Source organism: Sycon ciliatum, chromosome 7, assembly GCF_964019385.1.
Source record: "Sycon ciliatum chromosome 7, ocSycCili1.1, whole genome shotgun sequence".
NCBI lineage: Eukaryota > Metazoa > Porifera > Calcarea > Leucosolenida > Sycettidae > Sycon > Sycon ciliatum.
The window spans coordinates 20,482,326-20,500,296 of NC_088649.1; the positions used below are offsets into that span (position 1 = coordinate 20,482,326).

The window sequence follows — 17,971 nt, forward strand, 5'->3', positions numbered from 1 at the left end:
TTTTGTTCTGGCAACTTCAGTTGCGCTCGGTGAAATACAGTCTTATGGGGTATTCACAAGACAGGCACCTGTACGTTTTACAGCTGCCTGGAAAACAGGTTGCAGCTAGAGAGAGAAGGAGAGAGAGAGAGAGAGAGAGAGAGAGAAAGAGAGAAGGAGAGAGACAGAGACAGAGACAGAGACAGTAAACGAGACAGAGACAGAGGAGGCAGAGACAGAGGAGGCAGAGACAGAGGAGGCAGAGACAGAGACAGAGAAACAGAAAGACAGAGGGAGAGGTCGAGAGACACACAGAGACAGACACAGTCACAGTCACAGAGCCAGCGCCAGAGACAGAGATACAGAGAGAGAGAGAGATAGAAAGAAAGAAAGAGAGACAGAGAGAGAGACAGAGAGAGAGACAGAGAGAGACAGAGAGAGAGAGAGAGAGAGAGAGAGAGAGAGAGAGAGAGAGAGAGAGAGAGAGAGAGAGAGAGAGAGAGAGAGAGAGAGAGAGAGAGAGAGAGAGAGAGAGAGAGAGAGAGAGAGAGACAGACAGACGGAGATACAGAGAGACAGAGAGACAGAGAGACAGAGAGAGACACAGAGAGACACAGAGAGACACACAGAGAGAGAGAGACAGAGTCAGAGACAGAGTCAGAGACAGAGTCAGAGACATAGTCAGAGACAGAGACAGAGGTTGAGAGACACAGAGCGAGAGATACCTTGATGACCTAGGCAAAAAAAGCATAGGCACAAACAAGCAAACACGGAATTAAAGCTGTGTAGACCCTGGCTAGCGCCAGACGTTACTGAAGTAACGTCTTTTCCACAGCTACGGGAATAAAAAGAGTTTGTCAACTGACAACCGCTCTATTCAATTGCTATTCACTCTTGGCGCATACGCTGGATTAAAAATTCTTCTATTAGTAATGTCGAAAAATTATAATTAAATCCCGTAGCTGTGCAAAATACATTACTTCAGTAACTTATGGCGCAAGCCAAGGACCACACAGCTTTAGTTTAGTGATTATTTGTTTGAAGTTGATTGTTCCAACTAGGAACACATGCTTCTTGCCGAACTTGACACTTGACTGCATAGTTGGAACAATCAACTTCATGACTATTACCGCCGAAGTCACAACTTCTAAGTTTACTTGTTTGTTTGTGGCATTGGCATGCCTGGCGCTATCCCGTACCTGTCCCGTACCGTACCGTACCGTACCATCAAAGACAGCTGGCAACAAACAGCTGGCCACAATATTCAAATAGGGCTTTCAAATGCAAGATCATAACGTGAGGCAACTTGGAAGAATGAGTATGTATGAAGAGTATCGGAGGAAATTTTATAACATCCCTATCCTTTTTTCTCCCAGGTCATCAAGGTGGTAGACGGTGTCGTATTAGCCTCGACTGTACGTGTCCCGTTCCGTACCCTACCGTACAAGCAAAAACAGCTGGGCCTGGCCACGAACAGCTTGCCACAATATCCATATAGGGCTTTCAAATGCAAGATCATAATGTGGAGCAACTTGGAAGAACTAGTATGTATGCGAATTGTATCGGGGGAATGCATGAAAGGCGATAGTGCGGGTTCAAATCCCAGGTTATGTCTTGAGAAAGAATCGGAGAAATGGAAAAAATTATAACATCCCTATGCTTTTTTGCCTAGGTCATCAAGGTGGATGGCGGTGTCGTACTACCGGTATACTCTCGAACGGATGCAAAGAGAAAGTTTGATGTAGCCAATCAATGGAAAAAACATTTCCATCAGTTCTAATAACATGCATGATGAGCTAAAAAAAAAAAAAATCACAGTTCGCGTGAGACTGAGGCTTTCCGCATACATAGGAACGCCACCACCCTTCAAGGATCAAGCTAGCTAGGCGAAAAAGCATAGCGTACGGCCCTGAATTTCAAGCTCTCTCGTTATAAAGTAGCTTTTGTAGCATCATGGTTGGAACTAAACAAACCATTTTCGGAGCATTATCCGCTGGATCCCAGCACTGGACAGGACAACAACGAATACTACAATAGAACCAAGAAACACTCAAACGCCAGATTAGCAGATTTCATTATTTCCTGGAATTAGTGTCGATCATTACCGGCTGTGTATTACCGTATTTTACCGGTTGTAAGTCGACCCCGGTTATAAGTCGACCCCCGTATCTGGAGGTCTCAATTCTGCATTTTAGAGTTTTCACCCATCGAAGCATTACTAACCACTCCCTGCCACTAACACATCAACAAATCAGGTAAACACTCCTTATTGGAGGGTATACCGTCCCAATCCTTTAAACAAAATGCCAATAACCTGGCAAAAATGTGTACACGCGGTGCACTCGTGCATGCAGTGCAGGTCATTTTTGTAAGATACTGATAGTTCCCGGTTATGAGTCGAATCCCGGTTGTAAGTCGACTCCCACCCTTTCTCCTTCTATTTTTAGTCGTAAAAGGTCGACCTTCAACCGGAAAAATACGGTAGTGCTAACTGTATCCATTACGTGAATTTAACTTGTCCCTCCTACATATACATGTATATATTTCTTGTGTTTCAACCTGGCTGGTGGTCTAGATCGAGATGAGTGTCTAGATCAGACTCACAATTGTGACTCCAATGCTACGTGTACCAACACGGTTGGGTCCTACAACTGCATATGTAACCCTGGGTTTTCAGGTAACGGCAGGTCCTGCCAAGGTATGTTACAATTGCTATTGGTATGGTAATGCGAAAGGCCAAATAGAACTTCAACTGAAATGTTTGGGTTTTGTTCTGGCAACTTCAGTTGCGCTCGGTGAAATACAACCTTATGGGGTATTCACACGACAGGCACCTGTACGTTTTACAGGGAGTGACAAAGCTGTGTGGACCTTGGCTAGCGCCAAACGAGACTGAAGTAACGTCTGTTGCATAGCTATGGGATTACTATTTGGTGTTTATTTTTGAAACTCGGGAATTGAGCCAATAATAAAAGTAGAAAGGAAAAGGACATATGGAAACGAGTTTAGTAACTCTCCACCACTGTAACTAGATACTATATACAGTCAGAAAGTGCAGCAACTAGGCCCAAAACTGAGACATTCGACGTCCTGACACCTAGCTTCAACACATCTCGTTCTCGTGTGTTTCTTCTCCTTTTTACATTTCTGGCTTAATATCCGGGTGCTGTTTATATTAAATTAAATGGAATCAAGGAAAACGGTGATTGGGAAAATGTTTACCATTTTGCACGGATTACATATGCAGTCAGACCTCATTATCCGGTCCTCTTTTAACCGGATCTCAAGCCGTCCAGAACAATATCATTGATTGCCGATTTACAGCATATGTCAACAAGAGTATACTCTTGGTGGCATGCATACATACATGTACATTATGTGTGTTCGATTACCTCGCCTATCCGGATATTTTGTGGAAAAAGGATGTGTGCAGTTATGTGAGGTCTGACTGTACATATTTCATGTGCCCTTGTGCAGCGATTCGCGGCTACTGCTCTCCGCTACTGGTCCAGAACGGCGGCATCGCGAACGGCATAGGGGCATACTTGGGGACGACGGCACTGCTCGCATGCGACGTAGGCTTCGTTCCGGCCGGTGCCATCACAAACTTCACATGCAATGCTCTAAATGAGGTGCAAGGTAACTGGAGCGGATTACCAGCCTGCCAACGTAAGTACAGTATACATACCAGGGGTGTCACCGGGGAAGGGGAGGGGGAGGGGTACAAGTAATTTCCGGGAAGTGTCTGGGAGGGGATGGGGTTTATCTTTTGGCCACCAGATCATGTTTTAGCGCTCTACAGTTACTCTTGGCGGACCATTCTAGATGAAAAGTGGTATGGCTATGGTGGTATTGGTCGTACCATGCTTGACGCCCCTGCATGCCCTGGCATGTGTGATCTCTGACTGCGTATAGAACATGCATGCGTGTGTTCTTCATTGAAGCTTGGTCCTGTGGATGGGCTGACCACTGCAGGCATTCCATGTTTTGATATTGGCGAATGTTCATGCATGTCGATGACGATACTGGCAAAACCCTTGGACAATACGGTCAAACCACGATTCAAGGACGAAAAGTAACATTCCACACAACTTGTGTGTCTCAAAGATGCGAAGATCAATAAAGAGAGTAGCTACGCGACCAGGAATCATGCAAAACCGAACCCCTCAGTAAAACAGCACTGTACTTCGACTATGACAATTTGGATGGATGACAAGCAGCGGTAACAAGCAGAAGTTTCACACGACGATGGTTTCGGTGTATAGATAAGGACCTTGTTTCCAAATAACCGACGAGGAGACAACAGTCGTAAAATAGCAATGAAAAATATCAATTGTGCACACATAACCATGTATTAACAGTTAAAATGAAACTATTCCAGAACGTTTTTGTGTGACTATCATCAGTGGAACATCGTCACATAGTAAGAATCACTAAAACAACCAGTTATATAGCTAGAGTAATATGAAAAGAAGCGTGAGAATGCAGCACAGCTAGTGGTTATGAATAGCGCGTGTAGTGTGAACCTTTGCAGTGTTTCTGAGAATGGTAGCAGTAGATGAATTCGGCAGCTGTGAGTGCGTGTGGACAAAACTGGTGAGTGCGTATTATTTAAAAAGTGTGAGTACTACAACATTTTCTTTTTGCTTGCATAGAACAGGGTCACGTGTGCAAATATATACAGCATTCCAACACCTGCAACTGCTCAAAGAAACATGCGGAACAAATAACACTAAACCAGGAATCGTCAAACAACTTACGACAATCCGGACTGGACAACAAATGCTTGTAGATGGCAGACTTGCTCGTGTCGATGTCAAACTCCTCCTCGTCAGTATCACTCTCATCCTCCACTTCCCGTTTCCGCTCACCCTTGCTTTCCTCCTGACCATCCTGTTCTTCCCCATCATCATCCTCCATCTCCATCTCCTCATGCCATCGCTTCTTTCTCCTTGACTTGTTCACTGCTGCGCCCGTACTTTCAGCTGCCGCTCCTGGTTCCGCCTTCTCGATTTTTCTCAGTCGTGTCTCCGCTAGTCTCTGGCTTCTCCTCAGATTCGTTTTTCCTCCATTTTCGTTTCGTTCTCCTGGTGATCTTTCTGTTACCGCCGTCGGGTTTGTTAACGAACGATCATCCGGCGGTCTCCCATGCCATGGTGTTGTCGTCAAGAGTGACACCAGATTCATGTGTTGCGCTCCTGTTGATTACCATGTATACAGCAGAGACGGCACCACCTCAGGGTGCATAATGTACGCACATTTAGCATGAACCCTTCATATCGACATCGGAGAACATAAGAGTTTGACAACCACAACCGATACGTAGATGATTAACGATCGTCCCGGCATTCAAAGTTGCTCCAGCAGTAGTATGTTGAAAAACCAACATCCTGCGTTGTCGATGTGAACACCTCTGCTCCTTGTCTACTTCGTTGGCTAGATCTTTGGCAGGTAGTCACAGCCATTTCTGAGTCGCCAAAAGAACTGGTCCTCAGCCTTGAGTAGTCCTTGCTTCGCCTTATGAACTCCAGGAAATTCACTAATGCGATGGTGAGCTACTCTGCCTACCCACTCAACACATGATTATTTCAACGAAACGTGATCGATCGCTGTTTGAAGTTGTGAATTATTTGCAAGCAAGCGCTCCCAGTTCCTCGCCTGGCTGCGCAGCCTAGCACAACTGATTACGCAAAAACATGATTTTCTCCATTTGTTCGGCAAAAGCTATAGGCCGATTTGATCTTATCAGGGCTCAATTATTCTCGAGCGCTAAAAAATGTGCTGGGATTCATAGGGCTTTAACTTCTCAGATTGCGCGGAACATCTTCACTATTTCAGAAATATGAAACTCTGATGTTGAGCCAATAATAAATGTAGAAAGGAAAAGGAAATAATTATGGATATGAAGTAGGGCTCAATTGCTTACTGCTCTACAAAAGCGTCCTGAAGAAACTCCTAGACCAACTGGGAGCTCTCAGAGAGCGAATATTAGAAGGTACGACCTCCAAAGTGTTGGATGGTGGTCATGAATCCCGGGGCCTGCATCCATTATTTCCCAAAGGTGCCCGCCCATTTGTTCGCCCTTTTTGGAAAAGCTCGTTTTTTTCGCCGTTCACTGTGTTTTTTGGTGAATATTGCCCCTTTTGAGCTTTTTTGGCTGAAAAAGTGCTAAGATCTGTTTGCTCATGCATGCGATCACAGTTCTCTGCTCCAAATTTGTTTGCACGAGCATCAGCATGCACACCCAGCTCTATTACACACAGCAGCCATTTGAACATGCGGTGAATGCAGACCTGCTGCACAAGACTTCTTGCCATAGCTAGATAATGGCGCTATGCGCCTTGGAAGAGAGCCAGCGCTGTAGCCCTAACTTATTGTCAGCAATACATCAGAATAAGGCAGAAAACTAAGGCATCGGCAGCTTCAGCATTTGCTAGGCTTCAGGAACCATGCTTTACTACTTCGTTTTTGAAGTACGAAAAACTCGCCAAGCGAAGAGTTATAGGCATATAGACCAGAGCATCATGAGTCACACGACTACAGTCTGCAGCACACACTACAGCGGATAACGGCAGCGCACACTAAGAAGATAGTTGACCAGGGTGGGTGGGTGGGTGGGCAGCTGCACACTTGGCAAGAAGAAAAACAATGACCTGCAGAATCACAGCAACAGCACTTTCAACCACAGCACACTGTCCTCGTACCCGTTCCGCACGCACGTGCAAAAAATATTAACAGAGAACTAGATTTCTCGTTTCTTTCGCTTCGCTCAGCCAACGAGAAATAAACATTTCCCGAGTGCTCAATGCATCGATATGGGCCTTTGCACGCCGTTTTTTGGGGGCAACAAGTTGGTGAAGCTTGTACCCGGTACCGCGGTGTACACAATGCTGTAAAAAGTGGGTTTTTGGAACTTTACTTCCTGTTTTGCTTTTCTTGGACCAATAAATGGAAGACTGCGTATTCCTTTCTCAGCTTGGGTTCATATCTGAACATGTATCATGGCTATGCTTCACTGGAAAAAGAGCACTTTTGGCCTGTTTTCACTGAAAAAAGAGCACCTTTTCAGCATACATTGTATTTTGAGGGACGCGAAAAGCAATATAGTCAGGTACAAAAAGATTAGCAATCCTGGCGATCGCCCGTATGAGCGCTCGAGTGCTGCCTGGAAAAACTCACTGTGAACTTGAAGAAATATTCCACGCGAAAGCATGAAAAACGACAACTCACGGACGTCGGTACTTGTACATATGTTCGTCTGGTTTACAACAAACGAGTTCTTCCTCGCATCGATATGGAATCAGAGAGGACATGTCGAAAGTGTGGTAAATTTTGACGAGCGGGATGCGTCCGTTTTGTGACCAAATAGATTCTTTGAGCCGCCGCGGATGCAATTTACTCTCACGATGTGACGAAAACGGCATCGACACAGACTCATTCCCAAGGCCTTGAAGTGGCAAAGCTATCCGTGTGACTTCGACGACATTTTGAGAAAAGCAGACGCCTGTGAAAGCTGATAGAAGACGGCGTTGACCCCTAAATTCAAATAAATTGGCGATCTTCAAATACTAAAATAATTCTCAAACAGAAATCGATCGATCGATGTGGCGGTGTATTCAACAACACGTAGCTACAGCGCAATGACTTCCGTGTTCACTCACACGGTTTCAGTGTTGTGTGTGCTCACAACTTCACATGGCGTGAGCCTGTAAAGTGTGAGTCAGTTCGGCAGGAAACGCGAGCTCCAACAACAAGTCGTTTGGCGCAGCCACCTTCTTTTTTCTTGTACCAGCGTGATCACCAAAACAATGAAAAAATGACGAAAAAATGTTTGACTTGAAGATTTGTTGGGATTTGAACTCACAACTTCATGGTCAGCAGACAGCATTTATAACCACAAGGCCAAAAAGGAAGGTATAAGTCGTGGGTTTTGATAACAAATCGATACTGGCTTCCAGGGCAAATTATAAACCGTGGGAAAAGGCCAGAAACCTGGCCGAAATACTTACTCCTTAACGGTTGGTCAAATTGTTCCGAAACCTTCACAGAACAATTTGCCGTGTCCTAACAAGCCGTTTTATGTACTTTATTGTCCAAATTTCCCTTATCTTCATACTTTTTAAGACCCAAACTTGATTGCTAATCTTTTTGAAACAGACTGTAAGGTTATGATCGTTTGGTCGGATTCAGATCCAGATCCAAATCTCAGATCCGTCGGATCCTTCAGAATCAACCAAACACTTTTTTGCGGACCTTGGCTGTTGCCATGTTGACGAAGTAAAAAATGGCGCTGACAGGTCTCCCAAAAAAGGCACAAGTCGTACTGATCGCCCGCGTCGTACGAAAAGTCAACAAAGGTCCACTAGACGTACGACAATGAGTATAAAAATGATTTTTACCCACCATATACGCACAAAGGTCACATTTGGATCCGATGGATCCAGTCAACCCTGCTCCCGGGGCAGGGTTGCTCGGATCCAAATCCGAAGGATCTGGATCCGGATTCGACCAATCGATCATTGCAGATCCAGTGGATCCGATGGATCTGGATCCGACCAAACGATCACGGCCTAAGTGCGAATTAAAAGAGCACCTTTGGGAAAGGGCTACACCCCCCCCCAACCCTTTTCTGGAAAATATTGCCTGAATTTTTTAGTTGGTCGGCAGAATGGAGATGAAATTTGGACAAATTTGAAAACGATTAATGACAGGTCCGTGGAAAATAACATCTACCTTTCATACAACTTTTTCAAATGTAGGAGGCCAGAGAAGGCCCTTCTTCGGAGACCCACGGAGAAAAACACGTTTTTCAAGTTTCATCTCCACCTTGCCGATAAACTCCGGATGCACTCAAAATGTAGTGAAAATTACCCCTAAAAAGTTGCCCCCCCCCCACCTGAAGAATTCCCTAACATCAAGAGTCCATAGCCCAGGCTTATGTAATCTTGCTAACTTATGGTTTTTGCACTCATTACCACAATACTGTTATACTTCCCAATCCGTTGCTCCCAAAAATGGCAACTTTGTCCGGTACACCCTATCATTGGTCATATACATACAGTTATCCCTTCACTGTAACTGAGTTTGATGTTTCGTTACATTGTCGACAGATCTTCTGTGTACCGGTTTTGTGGCACAATGATTATAGCCATTATATGTTGTCGTCTCCATTCTTGTGCAATCATGCATATGTAGGTTGGTTCTCTTCATGTTATTGTGACCTATTTCGTAGATGTTGGTTGCCTTGTTGCTTTCTCTCCCCTCTTCTCTTACCCAAGCCATTCTGCATAAGCGAAGCTGTGGACACAGCATACTGCTGCTAAACTTCAACACGGGAATGCATATAATAATAATAATATCCCTTCACTGTGCATAGTTCGACATTCCCCCCCCCCCCCCCACACACACACAACGGTCCCCACGATAGGCGGTCAGCCTTTGGGTCATCCTAATAAAGTTATTATTATTATTATTATTATGGTTGCCTCTTTGGTTTGTTATAGCAAAACAATTCAAGGCGGTGAACCCCTCGATAGGCGATTTGCCTTTGGGTCATCCTAATAAAGTTATTATAACATTTGTCTCTGGTTCTCTTTTTTCATCCATGTGTGCCCATACCTGCCAAATACAGGTATCCGCTTTTGCACCCATATCACTGTTCATGCCCAGACTGGGCCAAAAGTCGTAATTCAAGTTGTTTCACCCAACACCGTGCCTTATGAGGCGGCAAAAGCTATGTGCGCCAAGGAAAAAATGCAACTATTGGCTCCAGAGCTCAGCTGGTGTGCAACAACTGATGGTTCTAGTCCCTATAGTGGTTACAAAGCATGGCTAAAGTTTGAAGGATTACCGGGCGAAAGGATTGTATCCAACATCGGTAACGTTTCGATGAATACTCCAACCCTATATCGCGCTATTTGCTTTAAAGGTAAGTGCATTAAACAGTGACCTGTAATTTCGCAAGTTGCATTACATGCTGCTAACCAGAGGAGCAGAATGACACAGACATCATCATCATCATCTGCTTTAAAGACATAGGAAAAGTACCAAAGGGAAAAGACCTACTTGTAGGCCCATTTTCAGGAATTGAAAGGTGAAAATATTACAATTTCATTTTTTCTGATTGGGTCCTAAGTACAACGTTCATTCCTGATGAGTGCTCTATGCAAACTAGCTCGAATCATCTTTTTCACATCGCGTTTTCTTCTTACATGTATTTCTCCTTTCCCGGTTTTTACATTGTTTTCACATCATCTCCATCTATTGGCATTCTTTTAATAAAGTAATCCAAAGTCACTTTAGCTGAAGGACTATGCTTTCCAATGGTTTTCATTTGCTGGAGCGAAAAGTAAATACTGGAGCGCCGAAGGTGGAAATGCAATTCACCCCCGACATACACGCCACTCAATTTTGCACAATGAATTTTCGAGTGGATATCCGCGGGGATGGGAACATTCCCTATGACTGACGAGTACCAAGCTGAGCGCTTGAACTTCAAGAATCTGAGGGAGTTGGATTTTTGCTCTGCGCTTAGTAAAACTATAGAAGCTAAACACTTTGTGACTGCATGTGGACACATACTACTGTGTGGATTATTTCCTAGAGGCACGGTAGAGCCTCTCTCAACAGAGCGTGAAGGCAACTCTACTCCTCCTGCCGTTCCTGAGTGAAGTTACAGTCTATTTCAAAACTATAGACGCGTAGGGTTTTTGAAATATTTCAAATTTGGCTGGAACTTTGAGAATACTTTTCGGAATATTGCTCAGGTCCGCTCCACAATTCCTCTCGTTATAGTTTCTAAACAATTGGATGACAGTCGTTGCGTTGTTCAACCGCGAATTCCACAAGTCATAAAGCACGGTCCGTGACAGGATGACTTCTGGACCTAATTACTTGTTTTTTGGGGCTTCTTTTCGATTGATTCTCCTTGAATGAAGCGGAATCAAGTTCACAATACCAGTTTTCATGAACACCAAAAAAGTAGCTTCGAAAGGTGTGTGAAATAATAACTCCAGGAAATGATAAAACAGTTCGTTTGTCATGCTCCTGAACTGCCCCTAAATATCATAAGCGACATCGGACATTACCTTGCTAAAATTCAACTAAAGTCATGTTAGCCACTCTGCGAGTTATCATGGGAAGCGGAGTGTTCGAAATACTAACAAATTCCAAGTACAAATCGGGAGTAGTCGGCGCACGATGTTGTCTCCTGTTCACACTCAAAATCCAGCTGTTTTGTACGCTTGCATCCCCATCTACGCCCGTCCACGGTATGAAAGGTTGGATCGACCCAAATCATCCCGTCGTGTTCCGCTCCATACGGTTGCGTTCCCATTCCTGGTGTTCACATTGGACGCCGTCTGACTGTTCCGTCGCTTCCCGTCGATCCTTACGTTGCGTCCCGTCGTACCTCGTCGAATGTGAACTAGGCTTAACGATGAAAAAACGTTTCAACCCCAGTCCCCCCCCCCACCCCTTCAGTTGTGGTCTGTGAAACCCAACACAAAGTGCATGTTAGTACTTCAAAAAGTATCTGAACATATGTACGTCCAGCCACATTTGTACAGTTTTCTCTAATTCTTCAGTTCAGACTTCAGAAGAAGCTCCAATAAGTGGAACGAATCCTTGACGTGGATCGTGGCACACTGACCCCCCTCTTTTCGCCGGTTTCTCGTGATTTCTGTCCTGAGTATGACAAGTTCCTGAAGCGCTTCTGTGGCGTGCATGCCAAAGCTGATTCCACCATGACCATGCCAACCCGTGGTGTATTTAGCCGGCAAGTTAAGTCCCATTTCCACAGGTATTGATTCCATCCTCGAGGTTTTCTCACTTCCTGATTACCCCCCTTCTTTACCGGCACACTTTCCGCTTGCTTCTACTCAGATTTCTTAATTAACTTTTTAAATCGTTTTCTTCCTTTTGAAAATGTCACCATTTTGTACACTTATTGTACACGTATATTTATTCTCGGAGACCCCCCCCCCCTTGATTTAGGCTTCGGCCTTTGGGGAATCCCTCAAACAATAATGATAATACAGTGAAACCTGTCCAAGACGACCGCTCAAGGGACCTGCAAAATGTGGCCAGGGTCGTTTGGCTGCTAATAGTTGTGTTCCATTCTGCCCGCGCCTATGTTGAATTGAATTGAATTCGTTGTTTTCCATTGCTAGCATAATCTTTATACTGCTCTGTCCAGGTTCCTTGAGTACCCCTTTTGTTCTGTTTTCTTTTTTTCTCCTTCTTTTTCTCAGTTGTCCCCACCATGGCTAGTTAAAATCGCCCGCATCACATGCTTATTGGCACTATGTCATCGTGATTGTGGAATAATAATAATAATAAATAATAATAATAGCACCTCTTGATCCTGGTTACAATGGTTCTTTGAGGCAGGTGGTCACCTTATCAAAGTGATCGCCTTCACGGGTTTTGCTGTAATAATAAACGCTGTATGGGGAGTACACTGCAGGCTCTCTTCTTACCTGCCCAGTTACAATGTCATGTCTATTCGGTACTCTTCGTAGTTGTACTTCTGTCCTGTTGAGCTATCCGAATTCACATAACCAACAAAAAAAATTAAAAAAAATGTGTGTGTTCGTGGGTCTCGGTCTGCATAGCATCGTCCAGCTATCGAGCTCTGGAAGGTGACCGTGGTGGAAAGCCAGATCCAGACCAGTTTAACGGCTGTTTGTTTGGTGTCGTTGAAAAGTACCCACAGCTTTGTGTTATCTATTCCGGATTTAGCTAAGGGTTTTTATGATAAGAATGTGTGGTTTTTGGCTATACAAAAGGCTGTATGTAGTACATGGGCAAATAAAGTGATGTTAGCGAAAGAGATCCAGGTCGCGGATTTTGCACTTTCCGTGGTATTTCAGTGAGTGTAGCCGTACATCTTAATGTTGACTTCTGCGAATTAATACTTTGGTTGTTGTGTTCCTCTGTCCACTAGTCGCCTGCTTTGTACCTGCCATTGCTAATGGAGGCAGTATCAATGAATTTATCCTTAAGGATGACCAGGTGCACTACACCTGTAATACAGGTTTTTCACGTCCACCCGGTATAGACACAACATGTCTGGCTGACGGAACACTACACGAAGCTCCATCATGTAAGCTTGTAAAGTCTCTACATAGTCCAAACAGTTCAATGTGTTTGTACTCTTTGCAAACATTTCTACTGACTTTGCATGGTAGGCCTGAGGAGTTGCCTGATGATGAACAAAGCATTAAGGCAAGTTTATGTACAATTGTATGTATTCGAAAACGAGTGCCCGGCACAATGAGCAGAACACGATAATCGTGATTTTGGAAATAGAACTGTACTTTTAACCATATATCCGGTGTTTTGGTGATAAACACTTTCTGCTTCCCCTACTCTCTTTACAGCAATAGTTAAAAAGTTGCTGTCTCCACGTCCAATAATGTATTTATATGCATATAATTTATTTTACATTGCAAAGCAAACGGATGTGATGGTCCCTGTAGTAGGGGCACTAATTCAGAAAAACACAGATAACTGCCCTTCAGCACACAGTTGTCACACAAGCCCCAAACCTTTTTGGCGGATATAGGGCCGAAACACGATCAATGAACATGCTTGCATGTGCAATTGAGAAGTTGCACATCAATTGAACTTCATATTATGCAGTCAGCTGTTGTACTTGGCAGGCCCAGGTCAGGAAACGTCTTGACTGTATGATATGCCTGTTATTCTACTACTGGAGAAGGCGGAGAGACCGAATGTGCGTAATTTTACTTTTTATTATTTTCCATGGCGACCCCTGTAAGCCCCCATAACTGGCAGGGCGGGGTTGGGCCTTTTTTCATTTTTCTTTGACATAGCTACGTCTTGTTTTGTTCGCCCGCAAAAGAGGCTTAAAAATAATTCTACCACTGGCAAGTGTATAATTATAATACTCTTGCTACTAGGGTATCGCACTCGGTTTTCACGAATGCTCAATACATGTCCAGTGCACATATTATCGTGATATAGAGTTACATATTGCGAAAGAGGTGTCAGAACCAACGCAGAGTGATTTAGTTGAACACAAACAACTCTCCATAGAGGGATTACCCGTACACCGGTACAGGTAAACCACTCATACACCGGTATGTTTATACGAGTAGGCAAGCATAGTCAAGTTGCACACTCTTGGGGGTTAGGTACGCTTGGAGTGGGACTCAGTGTGGAATTTGGCACCCACCCCCCCCCCCCCTCCCCCTCCCTCCCCCCCCCCCCCCGCCCTCCTCCACAGACCAAAACAGCTTCCAGCCCTACTCCTTAAAGGCGGCAAGTACTCACTAACATGTGGATTATCTGGCTCTCTTGTCTTCATCCATGTCTGTCCATACCTGCCAAATACAGGTAACCTAATCTGCACCCGTGTCTCAGGTCAAACTAGAACAAAAGTCGTAATTCAAGCTGTTTCACCCAACAACGTGTCTTACGAGGTTGCAAAACGGATGTGCGCCGACAAACACATGCAACTATTGGCTCCAGAGCTCAGCTGGTGTGCGACAACTAACGGTGCTAGTCCCTATAAAGGTTACAACGCATGGCTCGATTTTGAAGGAGATCTGGGCGAAAGGATTGTATCCATCATCGGTCCCGTTAAGATGTATAATGCAAAGCTATTTCGCGCTGTTTGCTTTAGAAGTAAGTGCATTAGACAGTGACCTGTAATTTCGCAAGTTGCATAATATGCTGCTTAACGAGAGGAGCAGAATGAGACAGGCATACTCTGCTTTAAAGACGACCAAAAGTACCAAGGGGAATGGACATAGGCCAATTTCCATGAATCAACGTTTCAATATTATTTCATGAACTTTGAAACTCTTCTGTAGGCTGTCATTTTCAGTACACCCAACTCGCACCACACGCACAACCATTGGCTACACCGCGTACAATGAATTGTCGGAATTTTCACCCAGGAAAGCATCATCAGGGATATAGGAGAAGAATGATACAACGTTGGCTGTTATAATAAAAGACAGTACAGGGACAGTCACATAATTCATAATAATTGCGATGCGCACGCCACTACATGTAATCTGCAACAAGTTACAAGCTAGCACTAAGTCAGAACAATGCAAGTGAGTATTTCATCAAATGAAAGGTGGGCGTGAGACAGCCACGATTGAGTTGAGGTGTGTGTACATTTTTTTCGCATCGTCTCCATCGCAATGTGACTTCAGCTCCTCCTCCTTAATGCAATATAAAAATCGTGATGAATGAAAATTATGTTGCGAATGTCACGAACGTCACTACTGTAAATCTAGAGCATTCACAATACCACCAGGTAATTCTAGTATTATGGAAAAAAAAGAACTTATAAGTTTTACTTCCTCCGCGTCATTAAAATTGTCGCTTCCCAGAGCGATTTTTCGAAAATTATGTTGTCCACTTGAAGGGCATAGAAATCAGCTAGAAATCGAGGCAGAGCATTGTCGACGGGCCAAGCTTTAGTTTGTGACCCCGCTTCGCTGCACTTGCAGCTAAGGTCGACGTCTTCATCAGAGTTTGAGGCAGACCCTTCAGCACTCAACAATACGCTGAACAAGACGCGCGTTCAAATTCAGGTCAAGAAACTTCGTTTTCAGGCGATCCATGCTTCCAGGTGCCAGGCGATGAAGGCAAGCTAGCATTTTTCAAGTACACTGTAACGACCTTTCAGCGGGACAGGGTAAGCAGTTCCGCACTTTCTTTCCTTGGCAAGCGCTTCACTGATTTTGTTGGTGTTTTCAGACCTGCTACCTTCGCAGCAACATGCTCCACAAGTAGCGCATTTTAGGAATTTGAGACCACTTTGTTCTGGCCATCGCCAACTTCAGCAATTTGTATTCAGGAGAGATACCAGCATTCTTATACCCGACGAGCTTGCAGTCTTGCCAAATGCCCAGGCGAACGATGTGGGATGGCACGAACTCCAGAAAACGAAATGCGCTCTAGGGCGGAATAGTGCGGAGCGCGATGAATTCGCTTGGTGCGGAAGAGAGCTCCGACAAAGTTCGAGACCACCACGGCTTCAGTGACAAGTAGACATTGCGCAGGAAGGGTCACACCAGTGTTCAAATACAGAAAACAACGATTCCGAAAGTCTGACTAAGACGAGCCAAGTCACAAATATTGCGATGCGCGAAGCGACAATTTTAATGATGCGGAGGAAGTAGGAGATTAGAGGCCACATGCCACGTACTGCTCTTTTCTCTCCGAAACTCAACACTTGCAAGCCAGATATGAAAGAAAGAAAAATCATCAGTCACACTACCGGGACTCGAACCAGGGACCTTGCTTTTTTTCTTTTTTTTTTCTTTCTTCATATCTGGCTTGCAAGTGTTGAGTTTCGGAGAGAAAAGAGTAGTACGTGGCATGTGGCCTCTAATTTCCTAAAACTTTGAAATTCTCCGTGAAGTTCAAATTTGAAATTGCAAGGTAACAAGATTATACAGTAAGACAGTGTGACAACAAGGGACAAAACTGACGAGGATTTTGAGAAACACGACCACCCGACACCTAGCTCCAAGACATCTACATGTACGTCCTCGCTCGGCTTGCCCTCTTCATGTATTTGTATAATTATACCTTTGAGCCTTCCAAGTTGGGTTGTCTGTGGCCTTGCGTGTTCGGGTTATAGTTGGACCGGTTTGTCCAATCGTCTTACTAGTGTCATCATCATCCCGTAAAGTTCGACATTCTTTGTTGCCGAGGGACGTAGCTCGTGCACATCTTCGTGGCGCATCCCTTCTCCGGTTTGGACTTTTCTGCACTTGAGCATTCCAGGTTGGAAGGTTTTTGGTTTGCCCTTCGTAGATGCGTTGAAGCCAGGTGTGAGGTCGTCGAATGTCTCAACATCCTTGTCAGTTTTGTACCCTGTATGTCGCACTATCCGACCATATATTGACCTTTGATAAATACCCACACTCATTAGTGACCACACCATCAACAGTACCAAATTCAAATACATTTGCTTGACTCAATAAATACCACTGCACCTTTCCATGCAGCACTGCACTTTTCCCTAAAATGGCGTATTTTATAAACAGTATTTATTGGCCTAGTGGTATTTTATAAACAGTATTTATTGGCTTTGGGGCCAATAAATACTGTTTATAAAATACTCCTTTTTAGGGAAAGTGAAGGTTAACATATGTATAATAAATGTAGTAGCCTCCGGATATATTGCAATTACATACCAGTTATAAAAACCTCGGGGGACCTCGGTTTTTATACTGGTATGTAATTGCAATACATCCTTAGGCTCTACATTTATTATATACATATAATCTTGGTACCTGGGTGGACTGTTAGTCCTAACTAGTACTGACGTAACGTATACGTCCTTTTCTTTTCCATATTACTATTGGCTCAACATCCGAGTTTTTTTATTCTAGTATAAAAATCTTGAGCTCCCTGAGGAGTTGCCACATCCCTTTTTGGCGTTTTCATTTCTCTACTCTCTTTTCCCAGCTCTACACAACAGAGGTTGATCAACCCACTAGTAGAGGCCCGTTAAATGTGGTCAGTACACGGTGGCTGCGTCACATAATTGGCAGATTCCGCTAATAGAAATAAATTGTCCTCATGCTGCCTACCTTCGTCCAATTCTCTCCGCCCCCTTATGTCTCTCGCTGAAGTTTCTCACTCTTTCTCTCCCGCTTTCTTTCTCTCTCTTTCTTGCTCTGCCTCTGTCTCTATTTCTCTGTCTCTGTCTCTGTCTGTCTCTCTCTCTCTCTCTGTCTCTCTCTCTCTCTCTCTCTCTCTCTCTCTCTCTCTCTCTCTCTCTCTCCTCTCTCTGTCTCTCTCTGTCTCTCTCTCTCTCTCTCTGTCTCTCTGTCTCTCTCTCTCTCTCTCTCTGTCTGTCTCTCTCTCTCTCTCCCTCTCTCTCTCTCTCTCTCTCTCTCTCTCTCTCTCTCTCTCTCTCTCTCTCTCTCTCTCTCTCTCTCTCTCTCTCTCTCTCTCTCTCTCTCTATCTATCTATCTCTCTATGTCTCTCTGC

The 17,971-nt window shown here is 44.3% G+C and overlaps 1 protein-coding gene across 1 annotated transcript in view; it reads left to right on the top strand.

Annotated features, from left to right (window-relative positions):
• Positions 1-17,738, top strand: part of LOC135820596 (uncharacterized) — a 54,144-nt gene extending 36,406 nt beyond the window's left edge. The window contains exons 13-18 of the mRNA XM_065333653.1: positions 2,555-2,677; positions 3,457-3,648; positions 9,611-9,907; positions 12,926-13,084; positions 14,341-14,631; positions 17,443-17,738. Of these exons, the coding sequence (XP_065189725.1) occupies positions 2,555-2,677; positions 3,457-3,648; positions 9,611-9,907; positions 12,926-13,084; positions 14,341-14,631; positions 17,443-17,462 (1,082 nt within the window). The 3' untranslated portion in view covers positions 17,463-17,738. The remainder of the gene's footprint in view (positions 1-2,554; positions 2,678-3,456; positions 3,649-9,610; positions 9,908-12,925; positions 13,085-14,340; positions 14,632-17,442) is intronic.
• The last annotated feature ends 233 nt before the right edge of the window (positions 17,739-17,971 follow it).